The sequence below is a fragment of the Schistocerca gregaria genome, chromosome 1, assembly GCF_023897955.1.
Source record: "Schistocerca gregaria isolate iqSchGreg1 chromosome 1, iqSchGreg1.2, whole genome shotgun sequence".
NCBI classification, from domain to species: domain Eukaryota; kingdom Metazoa; phylum Arthropoda; class Insecta; order Orthoptera; family Acrididae; genus Schistocerca; species Schistocerca gregaria.
In genome coordinates this window covers 479,388,093-479,410,956 of record NC_064920.1, presented here as the reverse complement: position 1 = coordinate 479,410,956, position 22,864 = coordinate 479,388,093, and the positions used below count along the sequence as shown (strand labels likewise).

Genomic DNA, 22,864 nt, shown 5'->3' with positions numbered 1-22,864 from the left:
CATACAGGATGAATAACAATTGAGAACCTCCTACAAGGGAATTTGAAGAGGAGGAGGAGCTTTGGGGAAAAGGAGGGGGGGGGGGGGGTTATGGAAAGTTAATAAGTAGTATTGCTTTCCAGCCTATCCCAGTCTGATTTTTCTGTTATTCACTGTTGTTGTTGATAGAATTTGTCCTCACAATGTCTACCTGCAATTTTTTCTTTATTTTTATTATTATTTAGAAAATTAAAAATGGTGTAGAATTTTCTAAAGGGATAACTGCAGATACAGGCACATGTGCACACACAATATGTTGTGGAATATGTCACTGACAGGGTGTAAAATTGTGTGTTCATAAACAGTGAGTAGATAGAGTTTTGATGACTGACTTGACTTATTTATTCATTGCACAAAAATTCCATTCATTGATTGTTATAAGGACCCTGTATCTCTTGCCTCAGACTACTGGTTCTGAAGTCTTTCCGTATGTTCAGTGACAGCCAATAACTGCTGAGGACTATGGTTAGTATAGCACTTTAGTGCTTGAAGCTAGTACGCAGCCTATTGTCATAAATTGTTGTTTTGGAATAAGAGGTAACATCTGTTTATGTTGTCTATCCTAAGTTTTGATTGAATTAAGGTAAAGCACGTGGTTTGTGAACAGCAGGCATTGCTCCACTCTGTAGTTATAATCAGACAAAACCATCCTGTTCACCTTAGACATAACATAGGCAATTTACAGTGCAGCAACAAAATATTTAGGTTTGGCTTATTTATAAAAAGAGTTTAAAGGATAGGATGGTAAAAAATATTGACAAATGGTTTTTCTTGGTGGGTGCAACATAAACTGCATGACAACCAGTGCATTGCCTAAAGCTAAAAAAAATTGCTCTCTGGTTAATAGGATGAAATTTTCAGGCACTGCAGACATTATATGTGGGGTCTGTTTAAAAAATTCCAGAACATTTGTAATTTTGCACCAGTGGTGTGTTAGAGCGAAATGCAGTTGGTATCCTTGCACATGCCTGTGTTTGATTTGTAATTGCCAGGAGTTTCATTGTTGTATTTCTTTAAGTTTTTGTTCAGTGCTGTATTGAGTAGAATGTCATATCGCACAGTTTGTGAATTCGAGGTGGCAGAGTTACAGGAGCAACATGTGCGCATTAAATTTTGCATGAAAATAAAAGAACGCCTTTACAGTCTCTGAACGCAGGAAGCATATAGTGATGAGTGATTAAGCCTTACAGGTGTTACAAATGGTTCAAACAGTTTTCAAATCACCCCCGTTCAGAATCTGCGACATCTATCAATGATGAAATTGTATTTGCCAGTCTAAGAGTGGCTGTTCGAGAGATTGCAAAATGTAACATTTCAGTTGGATCATATCATGAAATACTCACACAGCATCTGGGAATGCATCAAGTTGCCACCAAGTTCGTCCCACAGTGAGTTAAGCCCAGAAAGACATTCACCTCGCAATCAGTGAAGAGCTTTTGGATCACACAAATGAGAACAAGATGTTCCTTAAGAGAACCATAACTGGTAATGAGACATGGGTTTATGGTTCTGATATCGAGATAAAGGTTCAATCTTCACAATGGGGTGGGAAAGATTCTGCAAGACTAGATAAAAGCTTGTCAGGTCAGATCAAATGTCAAAGCCATGCTGATAGTTTTCTTTGGCTTTGAATGATTAGTTCATCATGGATTTGTGCTACAGGGACAAACTGGTAACCTGTGGTACTATCGGGATGTGTTGCGAAGCCTGCAAGAAAATGGGAGAAGGAAACCACCTAAAATGTGGTTAGACAACTCATGGCTCTTCCTTCACGATAACACACCCAAACATTCATCATTGCACAAAATCGAAATCACTGTGCTGCCTCATCCTCCATAGTCTACATATCTGGCCCTTAGGTGTTTTTTTTTCTTCCCTCTCCAAAGTTGACACCATCGAAAGGGCAAAGATTTTCAACAGTAGATGAAATAAGAGAGAATTCTCAGACCTCAGATGGCACTTCATGCGATCCAGCAAGAATCATACAAAGACTGCTTCCGGAAGTGGAAACGACTTTGGGACCAAAACTTCCTGGCAGATTGAAACAATGTGCCAGACTGAGACTCGAACTCGGGACCTTTGCCTTTTGCGGGCAAGTGCTCTACCACCTGAGCTACCTAAGCATGCCTCACGTGTGATGACTTTCTTAAGTCATTGAGCATTTGACTCTTTCAAAACTTAACACATGAGAATCAACCACTTCGAAAAAATTCATTCCTAGCAAACCAGCTATTTCTGCCATCATTTAAAGTTTTGTGGGCACATTTGTGTTTTATTTGCCTTAAAGGCAACAGGTACTAAAAAAGACCCGTCTTCAAAGTTAGTTTTTCATATTTATTGTAATACCTTCATATGTTACAAATTATACACTAACAATGGCAAAAAGTCTAATTATACTTAAAGTTCAATGTGAATTCTTGAGCAATTTCACACTTAATCGTCTTTCTTACGGGAAAGTCGAAGTGCACAATGGAACATGTATTCAGCCAGGTAACCCACAAAATGTTCGGTGCACGTCAGTGAAATATACAATCATGCTTGTCAAAAATATTCTGCTGCTGCATCTTAAGCTGTGCTCTTAGGATCCTGTTTAACCACACGCTCGGAAAAAAACAGCAAACCTATTTTGAGGGCCAATACTATATGCGAAAGCTTAGCTTTTCTTGATGAAAAATACATCTGGTAGTTTTATTCCGCAAAGCAAGAATACATAATATCATGCCAGGCATCTCGGGGGTACTAGTATGCCCTCTGTTTCCATATCATAGCATGGGCATCGCACTTCTTAAATGTTGGTGTTCTGTGTTCAGAAACTACTGTACTGTATTTGCTAAACTTCCAAATCCCCCCCTCTCGTGAGTGCCAGCAAGTTCTATGCCAGTGTATGAAACCATTGCCATTCACATTACTGGTATGTTTTGCAGCTGCAAAGGAAAATATATTGTTAATTAACATGAAAAAATATAATTTCGTCCAGGGTGTTGTGTATTTTCATTGGGAACAAGTGCATTTTCAACTTGAAAAAGCTGTATTTTTAACCGGGAAATCCAGGCATTATTTTTTCTTTTCTGCATTTACATTCTGTAATGTGCCCAGGTCTGGAGCATGTAGATGACTTCTGCAGTTCAGTGGAGTTTTTGTGTTTGCAAACACATGGGAGATTTAAATTTCCCCTTTATCAGTGAAGGCAACGTCTCCATTTGCCACTTATTTACATACTATAGTGCTGCCTTTCTTTCTTTACTTTTTCTCCCTTATCAGACTATGTCTGTGCAGGAAGTAAATTGTAAAACAAGCCATTTGAACCTGTGTTTAAAGCTTCTCTGGACTCAACCCTGTATTAATTATGGCAATGTTATGTTCTTCAAATGATTTACGCTTCCTTTTTCCACAGCTTCACTCTCCCCATCTGCACTGTGAAATAAGAGATTATGCCTTTTTTTTTTTAAATGGTTTTGCGCACTTAAATCTCCAACACACGTTGTCAGGGCAACTTGCTGAACCTCCTTGTGCAGTATGTTGCAATTTGCAGGAATGCTGTCATTTCTCGTTCTATGAAACCATTTTTAAAAAATGGATTCTACATCACAGAACGTTTACATGCTAATTTTATTCCTTTTGTATCCACAGGAACTGCTAGCTTCTGCATTTAACACTGTTTCCTTGTTTTTGAGAGTGCCACACATGGAGGTTGCACCAAATCATACTTCTTTGCCATGTCGGAAAGTATTACGTTGTGATCATCTTCAACATTTTGTGTGATTGTCAAATTTTCTGAATCGTAAGATTTCCATGTTTTCAGGCCGTAACCCCACAGGAGTCAGACTGATGAATTCGACAGCAACAAAGACAGCACTTCACAGCTTGCATTTCGTTACTCAGTGATGACTCTGGTGTCATACCAGGCAGGAAGGAAATTGATTTCAGATTTCTTCCACATTTTTTCCGATATTACCACAATGGAATTTGATCTAGATACATGTTGGCCGACTCAGTTACTATGTACTGCTGTCATACAACATGAAAGACGTGTTTGAAACTGAAAGAAATCAGAAACTCACTCAGAAATGTTATGAATTACATGAAAACTGGAATTTAATTTGCAGAAAGTTTCATGTTGATTCCTTAAAAGCGGAATTTTTCTTAGTGTAGAGTTTGTTAAAATCGTGGAAGAATGGCATTGTTCTTGTGGCAGTTTCTCTGGGACTGAAGGAAATATTCGTTAAAAGTGCGGTGTTGATTGTAATTTTAAAAAAATGGTTAGTTAATTCAGGATTTTCCTGTAAACCTAATTGAAACATTAGAAGTGCGCGCGCACACACACACACACACACACACACACACACACACACACACACACACACACACACACACACACACACAAAAGGAAGTGAACATTTTAGCCCAGCTTTGAAACTTGAATCCTCCGTCAGAGGAGAGAAATGAGCTGTTAAAGATGAGGAAAGCATGTGAATTAGATAAGAACATTCAATCTTGGAAGGCTCTTTCTCTGCTGTCCCACTCTCCCCCTTTTAAAGTAATAGGTGATCATAGCAGAATGAAAAGACAGTTTGTACGTGGAACTAAAAACCCCTTGAAACCTGGATTCTGTTCACTTCAACCATACTTCTACCACATGAGCTATTATGAAACGTGGCTGTTACCGGAGAGTTTCTGCAAAACTACAACTTTTCTTTGTTTTTGTGTGCACTGCCTGTTGTAGTGTATGAGCAATTTGTTTGTATGAATGTTCTATAGTCTTTTGTGTCACCAGAATTGAATGAAGAGTGGAGATAATTATTTCTTTTGTATTCTAGTGCATAAACTTAACTCATCTCATCCTGTTACCTAGTCTATGATGATGGACTTAAGTTTGTGGTATAAGGAGCAGTCAGATGAAAATAAAACAATGGAAAAAAAGAGTAGGTAAGCTGTTCATTATTTCAAAAGCAATCGCCATGAGTATTAACATATTTCTCCCATCTAAGAGACGAGACAGTCAATGCCTTCGTGGAACTGTGATGGTACCCAGGCGTGCACCTCTTCATCTGAAGCAATCAGTGGCTTTAAATGCCTTTCTTCAGGGCTCTAAAAATATGGAAATCGCCTGGGAAGTGAGTGGGACTGTATGGAGGATGTTTAAGGGTTTCCCAACGAAATTTCCCAGTGGCACTACATGTTTCTAAGATTGTTTCGACTGCATTGCAGAAGTTTCACTGGGAAACCCCTATGCAACATCCATAAAGTCTCGATTTCACCCCATTTGATATCCATATTTTTGGAGTATTGACGAAAGAAATTTGTAGCCATCGATTTGCTTTGGATGAAGTGTACACGTGGGCACAACTTTGGTCCCATAGGCAACAGCAAACATTTTTCCATAAAGTCATTAACCATCTTGTCTTGCAGTGAAATAAATGTATTAATAGTTATGGTGATTACTTTTGAAATAACAAACAGTATACTTACTTATTTCCATCAGTTTTATTTTCATTTGACTGCCCCTTATCTCTGTATATAAATTGCTTTGTCCTGACTGACTGTGACTGACTCATCATCGCTCAGCCCAAACTGCAAAGGCGAGAACCTTAAAGTTTGGAGAGGGTGTGGCTCTTACAGTATAGGCATCATTGAAGAAGGTGTTGTTGGAGATTCCGTTCCTGTGGGGGTGAAATAGCGGATGAAAGGCTTCGTGAAAGTATGTTGCTATTAAGGGAATATTGAATGCAGAACTATGAAAATGGTATTTGGTTTCTCATTCGGAAAATAAAAAAAAATACCGGTTCCAGAATTTTTGGAAGTTCAGCCACGAGGGGGAGGGGGAAATAGATGGTGAAAGCGTTTTTGAAAATAACTAATTACTAAAGAACTGCTAAAGGATTTTTAAGGCTACATCTATGACAGTTGGTAACTGATGAAAATTTTTACGAAACTATTTCATTTCATTAAAGCTAAATTTATGAAAATTGGTGTTTCACTCCTTGGTTAGATATAAAGAAATAATGTTTAGGGGATGAAAGTTGCTATGGGGTAGTTGTAGTTAGTGTGAAAAGCATAGATGGTGTTGCAATTTGTTAACAACATAAAAATGTGATTAAAAAATATATTTAAAAAAATCTCTGCAGGCCGTACAGTGTACATGAGAGAAGCAGCAGGCACTAAGCTAGTACATCTATAAACTGCTTATGAAATTAAGCCAGGCTGGAGGCAGCTTATGAACTACGTAGTCTAGAACACCAAAAATAGGAAAATGCATAGGATTTTTTTCTCCGCAGATCCATGTACCAGAAGAAGGAAAACCCAGTATATACAGCCGCAACCAAGAAAACAACACAACGAAATATCCAGATGTTCTGTCCAGGTTACCAAAAATACTAACTGAAGGAGTTAAATCTTGCATATTAGACTGTGAAGCTGTTGCTTGGGATCGAGAAAAAAAGCAGATTTTACCATTCCAGATTCTTAGTACTCGCAAGAGGAAAGTGAGTATACTTTGGTTGTTCAGTTCAACATAGTGTAAAATACTTCTTAATTTTTGCCCATGAGCAACTATGATATCTGATTTTATCAGAGTACAACATGGAATACTTATAGTGAAGACATTATATTACTCATCCTTTAGTTTGACTATGTATTTCAGTTCAGTACATGTAGTGCACATTGAATCATTTATCAGATCAGTTCAGTTATGTATGTAAGCTGCATTCGCTGTGATTCAAGTTCTTTAGGGTTGTGTCTCAGTTTGTGTTATGTAAGACAGTTTTGGGGTATAATGAGCTTCACATTAAATTGACACAAAAAGTGATATATTCAAAATGAAGTACCTTCTGTATGGCCCCCTGTATATCCTGTGTAGACTTTTGACTAATTGCATTACAGTTCAGTACTTTACTCTCTCTCTCTCTCTCTCTCTCTCTCTCTCTCTCTCTCTCTCTCTCTCTCTCTCTCTCTCTCTCTCTCTTATTTACTGTTCCATGTAAATCTTCAGCACTGGTGAAAAGTTAAATGACTGACATACCTTAGTACATAACTAATAACTTACATAGTTCCTTATAAAATCAGCTGAGATTGTTTCCCAGTTACTGTGACCATAAGACCCAGGAGGACTGTAGGATATGATAAACCGTTGTTGTTCCGTCAACGTCATTTTTTATTGAAGCATCATACATTAAGTAAACAAAACAAATAAGATTATTTTGGTGCACCTGTCTTGCTTTTACTTAAGAGACCAGAGTTTTGCATTTCTTACCAAATGCAACATTGGAAAATCTGGGATAGAATAACAATATGAATTCAGATATATTGCCACCCACCACACATAGAGAAGAGATGTAAAGCAATGGACAGGCAATTTAAAAGTAGTGTGTTGAATAAGCTATCAGACAAAGTCATTTGTCAGATGTAAGACCCCACACTCATATTTACATACACACACAACACTCACACCCAAGGCCACTATTGCCTTGGCCTTGTTTTGTCTAACGGTCTACTTTTAAATCTACTTTTAAATATGCTTGTCCACTGCTCAATGAGTCCTCTGTGTGGTGAGTAGTAATCTATCCTAGTTCATATTCTTATCAATCACAATGATATACTTTGCAAATAGTTCCTTTGTATTTGCAAGATCTACCTGAATTACTGCTCAGTGTGCTTTGCGGGGGATGTTTCCAGATATTCAGTCACGTCACTACCAGCAACTCAGGAAATGTTGAGGAAGATCTGAAATACTGAAAATGAAAATACAAGTTTACAGTCCCTTGGATTGCCTTCCATTTAAGTTGTGATACAATCAAACCATTAAAGCATAATGACTAATCTGTTTTCTCATTGAGGCTCTCCCAGCCTTGTTGTATACTACATTAACACTGACTAAAATGTTAGGACTTTCACTCAGCAAAACTCTTCAGTTACTCTGGTTTAGTGCAGTGTGTTAACCTGCTCCCTATTGCACACTAGTGGGCAGCAGTCAGTAAGGATTTAAAAACCATATTCATTGAGTTTTCATAAAATTATGACATAACGTGTTAAGTAAATAATTACTGTTATGTACTTTAAGTTGTTGTATCTGCACTTTATAAATCTTATAAAGTAAAGTTTCTTTCCAACTTTATAAACCACAGTTGCTGTGAAGACATTGGGTTTGAAAATTCGTCTGCTAATAGAGATACAAAAGTGGGCAGTGGGTAAAAATGGTTTACAACCCCTGGTTTAGTGCAAGAACATATACTTTACATGTCCGCAATTCTGTTTTGTGAGGTTCAAATAAAGAGCCTATAACAAAGCATCATTAAAACTTAAATACTTAGAAGTACAAAAAAAGTTCTGCTTATTTCAATTCAAATATTTTGTCATTATATACTCTCCAGTGCTTGTCAAAAAATGTTCATTAATTTCGGCCCCCTTGTGGCAGACAGTGAGGGCTGAGATTATTTTAAAGTTTGTCTGTGCCTACCATCTTCCCCAGTAGAACAGTTATAACTATTTCGTGCTTGATGTCAATTATTACATTGTGTGTTTCTTTTATTTATTTTATCGAGGAAGTAGGGCATGGAAGGTTTATTTATTTATTTATATATTTTTCCCCCAAACCAGGATGCAACAGAATCTGAAATCAAAGTACAAGTGTGTTTGTTTATGTTTGATCTACTGTACTTAAATGGAGAAGCCCTTGTACGGAAACCTCTTTCAGAAAGACGTAAGCTTTTGAAAGACAATATGAAGGAGGTTGAGGGTGAGTTCCTCTTTGCCACAAATCTGGATACCACAAAAATGGAAGAGGTGGAAGTGTTTCTGGAAGAATCTGTGAAGGGTATTTTAATTTGCTTACCTAGTTCTGGTAGTTGTTACTATATGCATAGTTGTGAAAATACAAGCAGCTGGAGATACAGCTGCTTAGTAGCTTTCCCTATGTAAAAATGTGTGTCCATCTCATTTTCCAGGAAATTGTGAAGGACTTATGGTAAAAACATTAGATGAAGAGGCCACATATGAAATTGCGAAGCGATCAAGGAACTGGCTAAAATTGAAGAAGGATTATCTTGAAGGTGTGGGAGACACTTTGGATGTAGTTGTCATAGGTGGTTACCTTGGGCGTGGTAAGAGAACTGGAACTTACGGTGGTTTTTTGCTGGCATGTTATGACAAAGAAAATGAAGAATACCAGAGTATTTGTAAGGTATGTTTCATATATAAATAGTAATTTCTTTATTTTAGCCACATATATTTGTTTGTCAATGTATGCTTGCTTGATATGGATAATTTTAATTTCCTCTTTACAGATTGGAACTGGTTTCAGTGAAGAAGATCTACAGAAGCATACAGAATTCTTCAAACAACATGTAATAGATAAGCCACGCCCATATTACAGATATGACAGTAGCCATGAACCTGACCATTGGTTTGATGCATCTCAGGTGTGGGAAATTAAATGTGCAGATCTTTCCCTTTCCCCAGCACATAGAGCTGCTTTAGGCATTGTAAGTAAAATGATCGTTAAATCAAAATTTTATGTTTAGGTAGACAAAATGTAAAATGTGGATTATACTAAATAATGCTCATGGATTGTGAGAAAGATGGTGTGCTCTTAAAATAATTGAAGTATACTTTTGGTTGGAAGAGTAAGTATTTAATTCGATGAAAGTTGGGAACATGATATATTTTATGGTTAACTAAATGCTTTGAGTCATCACTGTCTGCAGTTTGCAACCCATAGCTGTGTCTGCTTGAAACAAGCCTCTCCAGCTTCTCCTCTCCTCCCATCTCATTTCCCTCTCCACCATGTGCCATTCTTATCTTTTCTTTTCATATTTCTTCACTATTTATGTTCCACCTGTCTCTTGGTCTTCCTCTAGTTCTCTTGCCTCCTATTGTCATTTCATGAGACTGTCTTGGTATTGTGTCAACTCCCATTCCTTTAGCAAGTCCTTGTTACTTTAATCTTCTCTTTCCTATCTTTCCTTACATGAGCTTCTCTTTCACTATTTTGTCACTGTCTCACTCCGTACTATATCCATTCTGCTTACTCCTGCCCTGCATTGTTGAAATTTCCGTGTTGCAAGCTTGTATCCCACTCAGCAATGTTTTCTTCATTACCAGCAATTTTAAGGCACACAGGGGTACTAGGACATAATGTGCTTGGTATAACATTTGTTTGCATTGTGGTGGTACATCCTTGCTCTACATAGGCTTCTTACACTCTGCAGGAATCCACGTGCTTGCTTTCCTCTTTCACCAATCTCCTTATGGTTCCACTTGCTATCTTCCGTCACACATAAGTGCCTGCCTGTGATTCATTGGTAGTAGTAGCAGTAATTAGGTACAGCAACAATAACACCATCAGCTGTCATGTATTAGTTTTATTTAATTGCAACAATTTTCTGTGATACAAACTTCTAGCTTCAGGTTCCTCTGCAAGACAGGGTAATCACACTTGAAATGGACATCATCACTATATCTAATAAAACGAGCAGAAACAGTTGGCATGTGCATACCTTACCCTGTATGGTGTGTCTGGTTGCAATTAAAAAATACTAGTCTGCAGAGTATTGTTGTTGCACATAAATAAAACAGCTGCTGTCCCATTATCCATTAGGAGATGGATGTATGGAAATTAGCAGTAATTTATTTGTGGCAGTATACTTACCTAGAAGGCAAGATGAAAATTATTAATTTATAGTGAAAAGATTACGTCTGGAGGGTCATCCGCCACTTAGTGTGATTACTCTCACTTAATTTCTTTATATCGTGCTCCAGAGGAATGCTGGGATGATTCCTTTTGGCATGGTTATGACTGTTACTTTACATAAATCTGTTAATAATGGATTCCATTTCGTGTGATTCAGCTTTAGCAGAATCTACCTACATGTAAGAAAATAGCATCCCAAAATTTAGTTCTGATAGAATGGAGCTTTCAACAGTACTTAATTTGTATAATTTGTCAGAATAGTCTACAAAAATATGCCACCATGAGTTCACCACTATGAGAGAAAATGGACAACATTAGCATTTTTGTTGTTCATACATTTTTAGTCTCCAGCTAAGAGCATTTTTCTTGCAGGTTGATCCAGAAAAGGGAGTGTCATTACGTTTTCCCAGGTTCCTTAGGGTTCGAGAAGACAAATCAGTGGAGGAGGCCACCAGTGCATCACAGGTAGTGTCTTTGTTTTTCCTCGTGTGATCATATGCTCATTGTCAAGTTTCAATGAAAATCTAATCCTGATGCTTTATCTGTGTCATCAGGTTGCTGAGATGTACAGAAATCAAGACCAAGTTAAAAATCAAGGAGGATCTACAAAACCAAATGAGGAAGACTTTTACTAGTGAAAGCATTTCTAAACAGATTTTATAATATTTTTTGTATTATTGTATGAAAAGTACCTGTTGTGTGAGGCATTTCTTTATTTTTATAGTTTACATTACTGTTTAATAATACACAAAAATTCCCTCACTTGTAAATGACAAGTTATGCGAAAGTTCAACTTTCCTATTTTAACCACATTTTGTATAAGAATTTTAAGAAACTACATTTTTTAGAAAATGGAAATATTATGTGGACAAACTCATTGATACTTCCATATATATTGTTTTTATGATGTTGCTGTCACATCCTTCCACCTCTCTCTCCCCCATTGTAGCAACCTATTGTCATCCGTGAGAATACAGAGGAAGAAGAGGTAATATTGATACACAACATTGATGTCGCTGGTTGAGAGTAGTTCAGGACTAGAACTCACAAATAAACTTGAATAGAAATTCTCCATCACGTGGCTGAACCAGTTAACAATGGCGGTCTTGAGTTCACTAACATCTTGAAACAGCAATTTTGCTCTGAGCTTACAACATCTACGTATAAGCTTACAACCGCTTACTTTTTGAATATGCACAATACAACTTTAGGTTACAAGTTATGTAACTTTCATATAAATTGAATGTCATTGAGAATACTATTCCCAGGTTGATTAATTTTATTAAAATTTGTCTACGGTTGAAAGCTGTGAATCTGCTGGAAGCTGCTGCAGTATGCTGTTTTGAACAGACTTTTTAGGATACCCAGATTATCCATAGTACTGTCCATTATACTGCTGATACTACTACTGCCAATGAAAGTGACTAATACATTTGATTGTGAGTGTCTTGTTGGTGGCAGGAGTAGATACACTGTTTAAATAAAGCAGTCTAAGCGGACAGTCCAGAGTACTACTGTCCCATCCTTCGTAGCAACAAGTATGAAGTGCTATTTGGACTGAGCCTGTCGAACTTGTTACTCACGTTGGAAGGCTGTAAACATCCCATATATGTCTAAAGCAGGAGCAGAAGAGGGCTCTGACGTGCCTTAGAGAAATGTCAATAAGAGATGGGAAGAAGATAGTATCTTCAAGATAATTGTAATCACACTGCATATGCATAAAGGACTCATTCAGTTTTTTTTAAATGACCGTACTTGTAGCAGTGCCTCAGTTCATACTTGGCCCTTCCCCAGAGGGGTCGGAGAAGTTGGGAAGAAACAGCCCTACTTATCATATTTCAGTGAAACTCATAATTTTTGTATTATTCATAGAACTGGATGGTGAATCTATGGCAACTCACACTCGTAGACTTGCAGAACAGGGTAGAAAGTTGTAGAGATAGGTACCTTATGCAGTTTTTTGCAAGAACTTGCAAGCTAATGAATTCCCCTTTTGAACACAATTTATCACACATCTCTAGAGCTGATAACTCTTTCTTGCCACTGTAAAAAATTGTGGATGATACCCTTGTACAAAAAGACAGTGTAATTGATCCTTGTAATTTCATACATGAAGACAAATTACAGTCTCATCATTGATGCACAGGTCCCCAAGTTTGCATCAAATAAAATGATTTATACTAGTCAGCTGAACAACTTCAGATGGTGTATCCCACCCAATAATGCCATATGAACATTTCGTTTCATCCTGTAAACTGACTCGTTCCACATAATTTTAATAAAAAATCATTCAAATAATCTGCTGAACATCTAACAAATTAACTTCTCGTAATAACCTAACTTATCATATTGGTAACCTAATGCATTCAGTGGTTGCAAGACTCTTACCCCTGCAAGTCAGGGGCTACCTGTAGGGTTTGACATCCATTTTTCAAAATTTTCCCGAAGATTGGGCCACTTGGGGAAGGGCGCATTACATGATGCATTGTGTCCACCGTGCATTGAGATCTTTAGCCCACTTTCTCATTGTTGCATTGCAGTCCTGCCCATTCTCCATCTCTTGGGCGGGAACACCTTCCTGGCTATGTTTTCCACCACGCACTATGCAGTGTCACTTCTGTGCCGATGATTATCATGGGCTTTTTTGTACCTCCTATCCAGCACGGTACTCAGTCCACTGTTGTGGACCCGCCATGTACCCTATTGGTTGTTGCATCCTGACTACACAGGGATCGCTCTGCTGATGCCTGCGCTGCTAACTCCCCACGTATGCATAGGAGTGGATGCTCGTCACCCTGGGGCATCGGGACTCCCGGCAATGGCCATCCTGCCAGGTGGCCTTTGCTGTGGCTGTGTGGCGGTGCCCATGGGGAGGGCCCCTCGTCGGAGTGGGTGGCATCAGGGTAGATGACACGCCAGAAGCGTAGTACTCTGATGGTTGGCTGCCAGCAGTCTCTAAGTGGGCAAAGTCTAACTTTCATGCTAAGACATATGACCCCAAGTCGTTCCCCTCCATGGCCACACCATGGGAGGAATGCCAGGCTAAGGATGGCAGTGAAGTTTATTCGACCGGGCACCTCATATGTACAAGAGCTGATGGGGAGTCTCTCATGTCCACAAAGCTTCAGTTTTTGTGGAGCATTTGGAGGACCAAGTTTGGGTAGGTGGAGGGCTTGTCCAAAATGCACTCTGGGTCAGTTTTGATAAAAACAGCATCCTCTGCCCCAGCTTCTGGCATGACTCATTTGTGGGAAGTTGGGGGGTGTTTCTGTTACCGCCACACCTCAGAAGGGCTTAAGTATGGATCAGAGTATTACATTCCACAGGGACCTTCTTTTGAAGTCTGATGACAAGCTGCGTGCCAATTTAGAGTGGCGAGGTGTTCATTTCGTGGGGCACATCCATCGGGGTTCGAGGGATAACCAGGTTGTCACCGGTGCCTTCATCTTGGCCTTCGAGGGTGACACATTGCCTGAGAAGGACAAGGTGATGGTCTACTGCTGTGACGTCCCCCGATGTGGTGCTTTAAGTGCTGGAAGTTTGGCAGTACGTCTTCCCACTGTACATCCAGCTCCACTTGTCGAGATTGTGGACGTCTATCGCATCCCAATACTCCATGTACCCCGCCTACCATCTGTGTCAACTGCGGAGAGCATCATTCACCTTGCTCACCAGAATGCAGGATTTTATAGAAAGAGAGGAAAATCATGGAATGCAAGACCCTGGACCGACACCTACCCGGAGGCTAAGAGGAAATTTGAGCATCTACATCCTGTGGCTATATGACCACCTCATGTGCCGCTGCTACGAGAACAGTTGTTGCCCCATCCATTCCGCGAATTCCACTTGGCTCTCCGAGCCCCCTTGATTGTGGGGAGCACTTTTGCTCCCACACCACCTACCAAGGGAGCACTCCCCCCCCCTCCAATCATCAGGGAGACCAGTCCTCTCTTCTCAGCCAGAGAAGTATAAGTCTTTTTCAGCACCTCTCGCTAGGAAGGGATTCCTTGGGTCACTCCCTTCTCAGGTTTCCACTAGTGGGAAAGATGACTCCTGCCAGTGGCTGAAGTGCCCAAAAGTAGCTGGTTGTTGGGCTTCACAATCATCTTCAGTCCCGGAGACTGCATCAGTCGAGCCCTCCCAGCCAGAGAAACCCAAGGAGCAGGAGAAATCCAAAAAGAAGACTCCCAAGACCAAGTGACTTGCAGTGGTACTCATATCACCGCTACCTACAAGCTTTGCTTCTGAGGATCAGGTGGAGATTCTGGCGTTTGCTGAGGACCTAGATCTCGCCAGACTCTCAGACACCATGGATACCGACTGCTCAGGAAATAAATCTGTGGCAGCAGGTGACCCTGAGATGTAAACTGCCTCGTTGAAGGTTCCATGCATCACGATCATGTCATCTTCCAGTGGAATTGCGGCAGTTTTTTCCACCGCCTGGGGCAGAGCTTCAGCAGATGTCAAGCTTTACACCTGCTTTCTACATTGCTCTCCAAGAAACCTGGTTCCTGGCAATGCGAAACTCTACCCTCCGCGGCTATAAGGAATATTACTGGAACCGTAGCGACTATAATCGAGTGTTGAAACATTACTGTCTCAGTTCAACCTCTGCCTCTTAAATACTGGGGCCACTACACATTTCAGTGTGACTTGAGGTAGTTACTTGGCCATTGACTTATCAATTTGAAGCACAGGATTTCTCCCATCTATCTACTGGAGAGCACTTGATGACCTGTGTGGTAGTGACCACTTCCCCATCTTCCTGTTACTGTCCTGGGGACGGGCCCATGGACGACTGCCCAGATGGGCTTTAAACAAGGCGGACTGGGAAACTTTTACCTCTGAGGTCATCATCGACTCTAGCCCCACATAGTAACATCGATGTGATGCTTGAGGAGGTGACTACCACAATCGTTTTTGCAGCAGAAAACGTGATCCCTTGCTCTTTAGGGTGCCCCTGGTGAAAAACAGGTCGTCGCTGGAAGTTGCCGAGGCAACAAAGCCCTTATTCAATCCTGCCTTGACTATGGGAGTCTGATTTATGGTTCGATGGCGCCTGCAGCGTTGCGTGTACTCGACCCAGTGCACCATTGTGGGGTTCGCCTAGTGACGGGAGCTTTTAAAATGAGTCCCGTGATGAGTGTCCTGATGGATGCGGGAGTCCCTCCATTGCGGATCTGACGTGCAGTTTTTATGTTGCACACATCCGTAGTTCTCCTGAGCATCCGAATTACTGTCTCCTTTTTCCACCCACAGCAGTTCATCTACATCTACATCCATACTCCGCAAGCCACCTGACGGTGTGTGGCGGAGGGTACCCTGAGTACCTCTATCGGTTCTCCCTTCTATTCCAGTCTCGTATTGTATGTGGAAAGAAGGATTGTCGGTATGCTTCTGTGTGGGCTCTAATCTCTCTGATTTTATCCTCATGGTCTCTTCGCGAGATATACGTAGGAGGGAGCAATATACTGCTTGACTCTTCGGTGAAGGTATGTTCTCGAAACTTTAACAAAAGCCCGTACCGAGCTACTGAGCGTCTCTCCTGCAGAGTCTTCCACTGGAGTTTATCTATCATCTCTGTAACGCTTTCTCAATTACTAAATGATCCTGTAACGAAGCGCGCTGCTCTCCATTGGATCTTCTCTATCTCTTCTATCAACCCTACCTGGTGCGGATCCCACACTGCTGAGCAGTATTCAAGCATTGGGCGAACAAGCGTACTGTAACCTACTTCCTTTGTTGTCGGATTGCATTTCCTTAGGATTCTTCCAATGAATCTCAGTCTGGCATCTGCTTTACCGACGATCAACTTTATATGATCATTCCATTTTAAATCACTCCTAATGTGTACTCCCAGATGATTTATGGAATTAACTGCTTCCAGTTGCTGACCTGCTATTTTGTAGCTAAATGATAAGGGACCTATCTTTCTATGTATTCGCATCACATTACACTTGTCTACATTGAAATTCAATTGCCATTCCGTGCACCATGCGTCAATTCGCTGCAGATCCTCCTGCATTTCAGTACAATTTTCCATTGTTGCAACCTCTTGATACACCACAGCATCATCTGCAAAAAGCCTCAGTGAACTTCCGATGTCATCCACCAGGTCATTTATGTATATTGTGAACAGCAACGGTCCTATGACACTCCCCTGCGGCACACCTGAAATCACTCTTACTTCGGAAGACTTCTCTCCATTGAGAATGACATGCTGCATTCTGTTATCTAGGAACTCCTCAATCCAATCACACAATTGATCTGATAGTCTGTATGCTCTTACTTTGTTCATTAAACGACTGTGGGGAACTGTGTCAAATGCCTTGCGGAAGTCAAGAAACACGGCATCTACCTGTGAACCCGTGTCTAAGGCCCTCTGAGTCTCGTGGACGAATAGCGCGAGCTGGGTTTCACACGACCGTCTTTTTCGAAACCCATGCTGATTCCTACAGAGTAGATTTCTAGTCTCCAGAAAAGACATTATACTCTAACATAATACGTGTTCCAAAATTCTACAACTGATCGACATTAGAGATATAGGTCTATAGTTCTGCACATCTGTTCGATGTCCCTTCTTGAAAACGGGGATGACCTGTGCCCTTTTCCAATCCTTTGGAACGCTTCGCTCTTCTAGAGACCTACGGTACACCGCTGCAAGAAGGGGGCAAGTTCCTTCGCGTACTCTGTGTAAAATCGAACTGGTATTCCATCAGGACCAGCGGCCTTTCCTCTTTTGAGCGATTTCAATTGTTTCTCTATCCCTCTGTCGTCTACTTCGATATCTACCATTTTGTCAACTGTGCGACAATCCAGAGAAGGAAGCACAGTGCAGTCTTCCTCTGTGAAACAGCTTTGGAAGAAGACATTTAGTATTTCGTCCTTTAGTCTGTCAGCCTCTGTTTCAGTACCATTTTGGTCACAGAGTGTCTGGACATTTTGTTTTGATCCACCTACCGCTTTGACATAGGACCAAAATTTCTTAGGATTTTCTGCCAAGTCAGTACATAGAACTTTACTTTCGAATTCATTGAAAGCCTCTCGCATAGCCCTCCTCACACTGCATTTCGCTTAGCGTAATTTTTGTTTATCTGCAAGGCTTTGGCTATGTTTATGTTTGCTGTGAAGTTCCCTTTGCTTCCGCAGCAGTTTTCTAACTCGGTTGTTGTACCACGGTGGCTCTTTCCCATCTCGTACGATCTTGCTTGGCACATACTCATCTAACGCATATTGTACCATGGCTTTGAACTTTGTCCACTGATCCTCAACACTATCTGTACTTGAGACAAAACTTTTGTGTTGAGACATCAAGTACTCTGAAATCTGCTTTTTGTCACTTTTGCTAAACAGAAAAATCTTCCTACCTTTTTTAATATTTCTATTTACAGCTGAAATCATCGATGCAGTAACCGCTTTATGATCGCTGATTCCCTGTTCTGCATTAACTGATTCAAATAGTTCGGGTCTGTTTGTCACCAGAAGGTCTAATATGTTATCGCCACGAGTCGGTTTTCTGTTTAACTGCTCAAGGTAGTTTTCAGATAAAGCACTTAAAAATATTTCACTGGATTCTTTGTACCTGCCACCCAGCCCAGGTCAGGGCTAATGATTGCGGTTCGCATGCAATCCCTTCTGTCTGAACTGGAGTCCTTCCCTTCACCACTTCCCATCCAGATCCGTCCGCATACACCACCATGGTGTACACCTAGGCTGCAGATTCATCTGGACCTTTCACATTAACCTAAGGACTCAGTTACTCCTGTTACTCTCCGCTGTCATTTCCTCTTGATTCTTGATGTTTTTTGGGGCTCTGAAGTGGTTTACACTGACGGCTTGATGGTTGATGTTCATGTTGGCTTCACTATGTCCACAGAAGCCATTTTGAACAGCATTCCTTGCCCAATGGCTGCAGTGTGTCTCGTGCACTGCACTATATCCGTTCATGCCCTGGGGAGTCGTTGACTGTCCAGCAACGAAAGCTTGTGTTAGTGGACTTGTTGCTGCTAATTTTATCTGACAGCGCTTCATTGGCAGATTTAGTTTTACGTTTTATTCACGAGAGTGTGTTTTATCATTTGATCTAAGTTTTAGGACATGTCCTTTGTCCCTCTGTGTCCACCTTACGTCTAGGGTGGAGGTTTTAATGTATTGCGAAGTGGCTGGCTTCTCCTTTTTTATTCTCATCGTCAATAAGCCATGGTAATCTGCTTTGTTGTTTTAATCTCTTCATCCTGTTTCTAGCATATGGCAAACTCATCCTGATGCTTTTCAATCCACGTACATGCACTACAAACTGTGTAACACATTGCATTGTCGTACTGGTAGATGACATAGTGCCAAAGAAAAAGAAACTGCATTTTGCAGTGTATGTGACCCCTAAAGATAGATGAGTACTTTTGTTGATTGATTATGCAGTCCAGAATGACAAGATCACCCATGGAATGGCATGAAAAGATTCCCCAAACCATCATGCTTCCTCTTCCATTCTGGACCCTCTTGTGTTGATCCACAGTGTCTTTCAGAATGATGAGATCACCTAGGGAATGCCACAAAAACATTCCCCACACCATAATGCTTCCTCCTCCATCTTGGACTCTTCCAATGATAGTTGCAGGGTGTTGCTTTCAAAAGTTTTGAGTCTGAAACTCAGTGGTCGTCCATGGTGGTACCGGCATGCAGATTTCAGCCTTCTGGGCTGATGAATGGCAGTCAACGTGGGTGGATAAACGATGTGCCTGCTGTGGAGGCCCACATGCAGCAACATTCACAGAATAGTCATTGAAGACACTGTTGGTTCATCTGGGCAGTCAGTTTCTTAACAGTTGCATGTCTATTGGCCTATACACTCTGCAGCCCTTGTTCAGCCTTGTGATATATGGCCATTGGTGCACCACATTTGCCTCAATGCTGGTTTTAGATAGTAACATTTTGCCATGTGCGGCGTCCTTTAACCACAGCACCACATGAAGAGTTTATAAATAAGCTATTTCGGAAATGCCTTGACCCAGGAGTTATTGATCATGCTCTTTTGGATGTCAGGTAAATCACTCGCCGCCATTCTAAACAAACAGTGTACAAGACCATCGAGAACATCGAATTTGCTACAACAGCTGGAGACAAGAAGAATCGTATTCCAGTTAAGTCTGTCGCTGCACAAGCTCTGCTGGATGGTCCTGCTGTTTTCGTTAGTTGTAGACTTAATTTTAGTTTAGATATGAACGATTCGTTTGGTCATGGTAACGGATGGTTTACCGTAGCCATTGTTCGTGGTCGTACAGGAGTACCAAATGTTCCTGGACTTGAAAGTTTTGTTTACAGAGACATTATTGCTTTTCGCACTTACCATATTTCTGAATTTTCTAATAAGGATTTTGGTAAATCAGCATATGTTTCTCCTTCTTCTTTGTCGTTGTATACACGTAACAGGAGGAAAATATCTGTAAATGAATCTGTATTTATTTGGGCTAAAGGTAAAGGTGTATGTGAATATGTCAAGTTTGTTGGTGATTGTACTGTATATTTTCATAAATAAAGTTTTTTTTGCAAACTGATCTGTAGCTATTAAGCGCTCAAGAACGTTTTCTCAATGTTCGCTTTCAGTATTCAGAAGCCTTTGATGATGGGCGTCAACAGTTCGTGACTTTTTCCGTCCCTCGGAAAACACGATCCACTTTTTATGTGAATTCAAATGCTCGGTATACTTCCCGTGACTTTCGAGAAACGAAGCATGATGCCGCCAGACGCTTATACCGTTCTTTGCAATTTTTATTGTAGATGATGAAAAAAGCTTGCAACAAAAGCAGAACACAAGATTCTTGCTCTTTGAGTACGCCAACCAATGTCTATCTGCTTCTTCTAAATTCTTCAAAAATAGCTGTAGTGCACAGGGCTGAAACGCCGGTTGTCCGCATTTTTAGGACATTCTTCAGCTTCCTTAATGTGCTCGGGAGGACCTCGCATGACCAAAGTCATTCGAATGCAGTCAGTAGTAATTTCCGGCCATCTTCCGGGACCTGAGTCAATTGTGTCTTCCAGTTTAGGCTCGCCTTCAATCCCTTCTCCGATGGAGAGTACCTCGGCTGATGTTCCTCTGGTATTTTCCGAATCGGGTCGCCTAATTTCTGTTCTGCCTTATGTTTCAGTCTCGGAGCTTTCATCACGAAGCAGGTCTTGAGCCCATACGAGGTCTGTTGTGGGTGGCCTACAGTTAGCATTGCTACTGTATGTGGTGGTCGCAGTACTGTGTTGGTCAACTTTCTGGTCATGTCCTGAAGATAAAGATGTAGCTCAACTAGTTTGTGTACTTTCAGAATCTATTTTTCCACCCTCGTCGCTGCTAGGTCGTTCTCTCTTTGGCTTGAAATATTGTTGTAGTGCATCCTTTTGCTTCTTATCGTCATCTTCCTTCAGCGCCCGTCTTTTCCTACATTCGCTGCCAGACAGTCTTTTTCTACTGTCAGACATGTTTCGATCCAGCCTGTAAAGAACGATTACGTGAAACTAACTGTTGATGTCAGTATACTAACTTTATTGGCATCACACTTCACAGACAGTTTCCTGATCTTCCACTGCACGTAAACGGAAAATTATATTACTGTAGTATACACTGTTCAGGAGATGAAGTCATAAGAATTGAGCCGCGTGAAATTGAATTTCAGGCCGAATTTCACTACAGACGCAGGCCAAACGGTCAAAGAATGGGGCGGAAGACATTGGAGAGAGGAAGAATAAGGAGATGGAGTAACATAATAACACAATAAATACACACCCGGGCATCGACGGGTACTAATGCTAGTCGAAATATATTAACTCACCGCACTGCGGTTGTATATTTCAAAGAACTGACACTCGACATCTGTCGTAATTTCCAGGTGTCATTTCTTTCGTGTCCGATTATGGAATAAGGGGTAACAAATTAGTCATCGCCGTATTGCTTCACTTTTCTTCGTTTCATTTTCATTCTAGCTATTGGGACGACGTGTGCTTATTTGCCGACTTGGCAATTTTTGAAGTAACAGATCATAATAAAAATAAAATTTCCTTTTCTGCAATCTTAACGGAGAAAAATTCTGACTTATGAATAACGTGCATGCTCAATATGAATTGTATGTTATATGAAAAGCACTTACCTATTACATCCCAAGTTGAAAGAAATTTGGACACACCAATTCTTCTGTTCTTACGAAACGCAATGAAAGTGCTTCTTACCAATCTTGACTCGCTGCGCCAACTATCAAAACGAATCCTGTATTTTCGTTGTAGAGAAAGCAACAATACCTATTGCCTGGAAAGGCGGAGTGGTGACGCAACAGTGCTAGGAACTAGGTGACGTGACGAGGTACAGCGTGACTAACAGTTAAATTAGCGCCCAAGAAGAAGCAGCATGAAGCTCACAATAAGTATGTGACCGATGATATGGATAAATGTATTATCAGGCAGCAATTTCTATGGCATTAAGAACAATAGAAGAAATACGAACTTTGCGAAAACTGCACAACTTTTGTCAAACCGAAATGAGCTTCAAAGCCAGCAAGGAAACCTTAGAAGCAATGTTCTGTCTATAGATTTTCTTTTTAGAAGGTGTCAACATTAACTATTTGTTTTGTGCGGACGAGAGGGCATTGCTGCTAAAAGACCATACTTTCTAAGGTTTTCATCAGAATCTAAGCGACCAGTAGTTTACTAAGATGAAACATGCGTTCACACGCATTGTACAGTAAATAAGTGCTGGCAAAGTGATAGTGTGCGAGTAGTATTGTCAACAAAAGTGCCGGTCAGAGTTTAATTGTTGTTCGTACAGGCGGAGACAGGTGTTTCATGGCTCAAAAACCAAAACGTCAGACTATCACTCTGAAATGAATAGCAAAAATTTAAAAAAATACGTCTAAAGCCAACTTATGCCAGGCTTATTACCAATGTCTTTATCCCTTGTAATTACTCGCAGCTTATTTACCCATTCGGAATACTTATAGCCATTGTAGGTGTTGGACATGTTTGACTGTAGTAATGTTCAACCATTTTTTTTTCCATAATGCGGGAAGAATAAAGCACTCGGAAACTGCCATTGAAGGGCTTAGCAAAATTGCTTCAGGCTTAACTTGTTAACTGCAGTATAGAACATTGCATTCAAATTTCCAA

General features: G+C 40.6%; 1 protein-coding gene across 2 annotated transcripts in view; it reads left to right on the top strand.

Annotated features, from left to right (window-relative positions):
* Positions 1 to 11,614, top strand: part of LOC126353476 (DNA ligase 1) — a 108,778-nt gene extending 97,164 nt beyond the window's left edge. For both annotated transcript variants that reach the window (XM_050002766.1, XM_050002767.1), the window contains exons 13-18: positions 6,315 to 6,521; positions 8,632 to 8,848; positions 8,979 to 9,214; positions 9,318 to 9,515; positions 11,096 to 11,188; positions 11,278 to 11,614. In XM_050002766.1, coding sequence (XP_049858723.1) covers positions 6,315 to 6,521; positions 8,632 to 8,848; positions 8,979 to 9,214; positions 9,318 to 9,515; positions 11,096 to 11,188; positions 11,278 to 11,358 — 1,032 coding nt within the window. In that variant the 3' untranslated portion in view covers positions 11,359 to 11,614. The remainder of the gene's footprint in view (positions 1 to 6,314; positions 6,522 to 8,631; positions 8,849 to 8,978; positions 9,215 to 9,317; positions 9,516 to 11,095; positions 11,189 to 11,277) is intronic.
* The last annotated feature ends 11,250 nt before the right edge of the window (positions 11,615 to 22,864 follow it).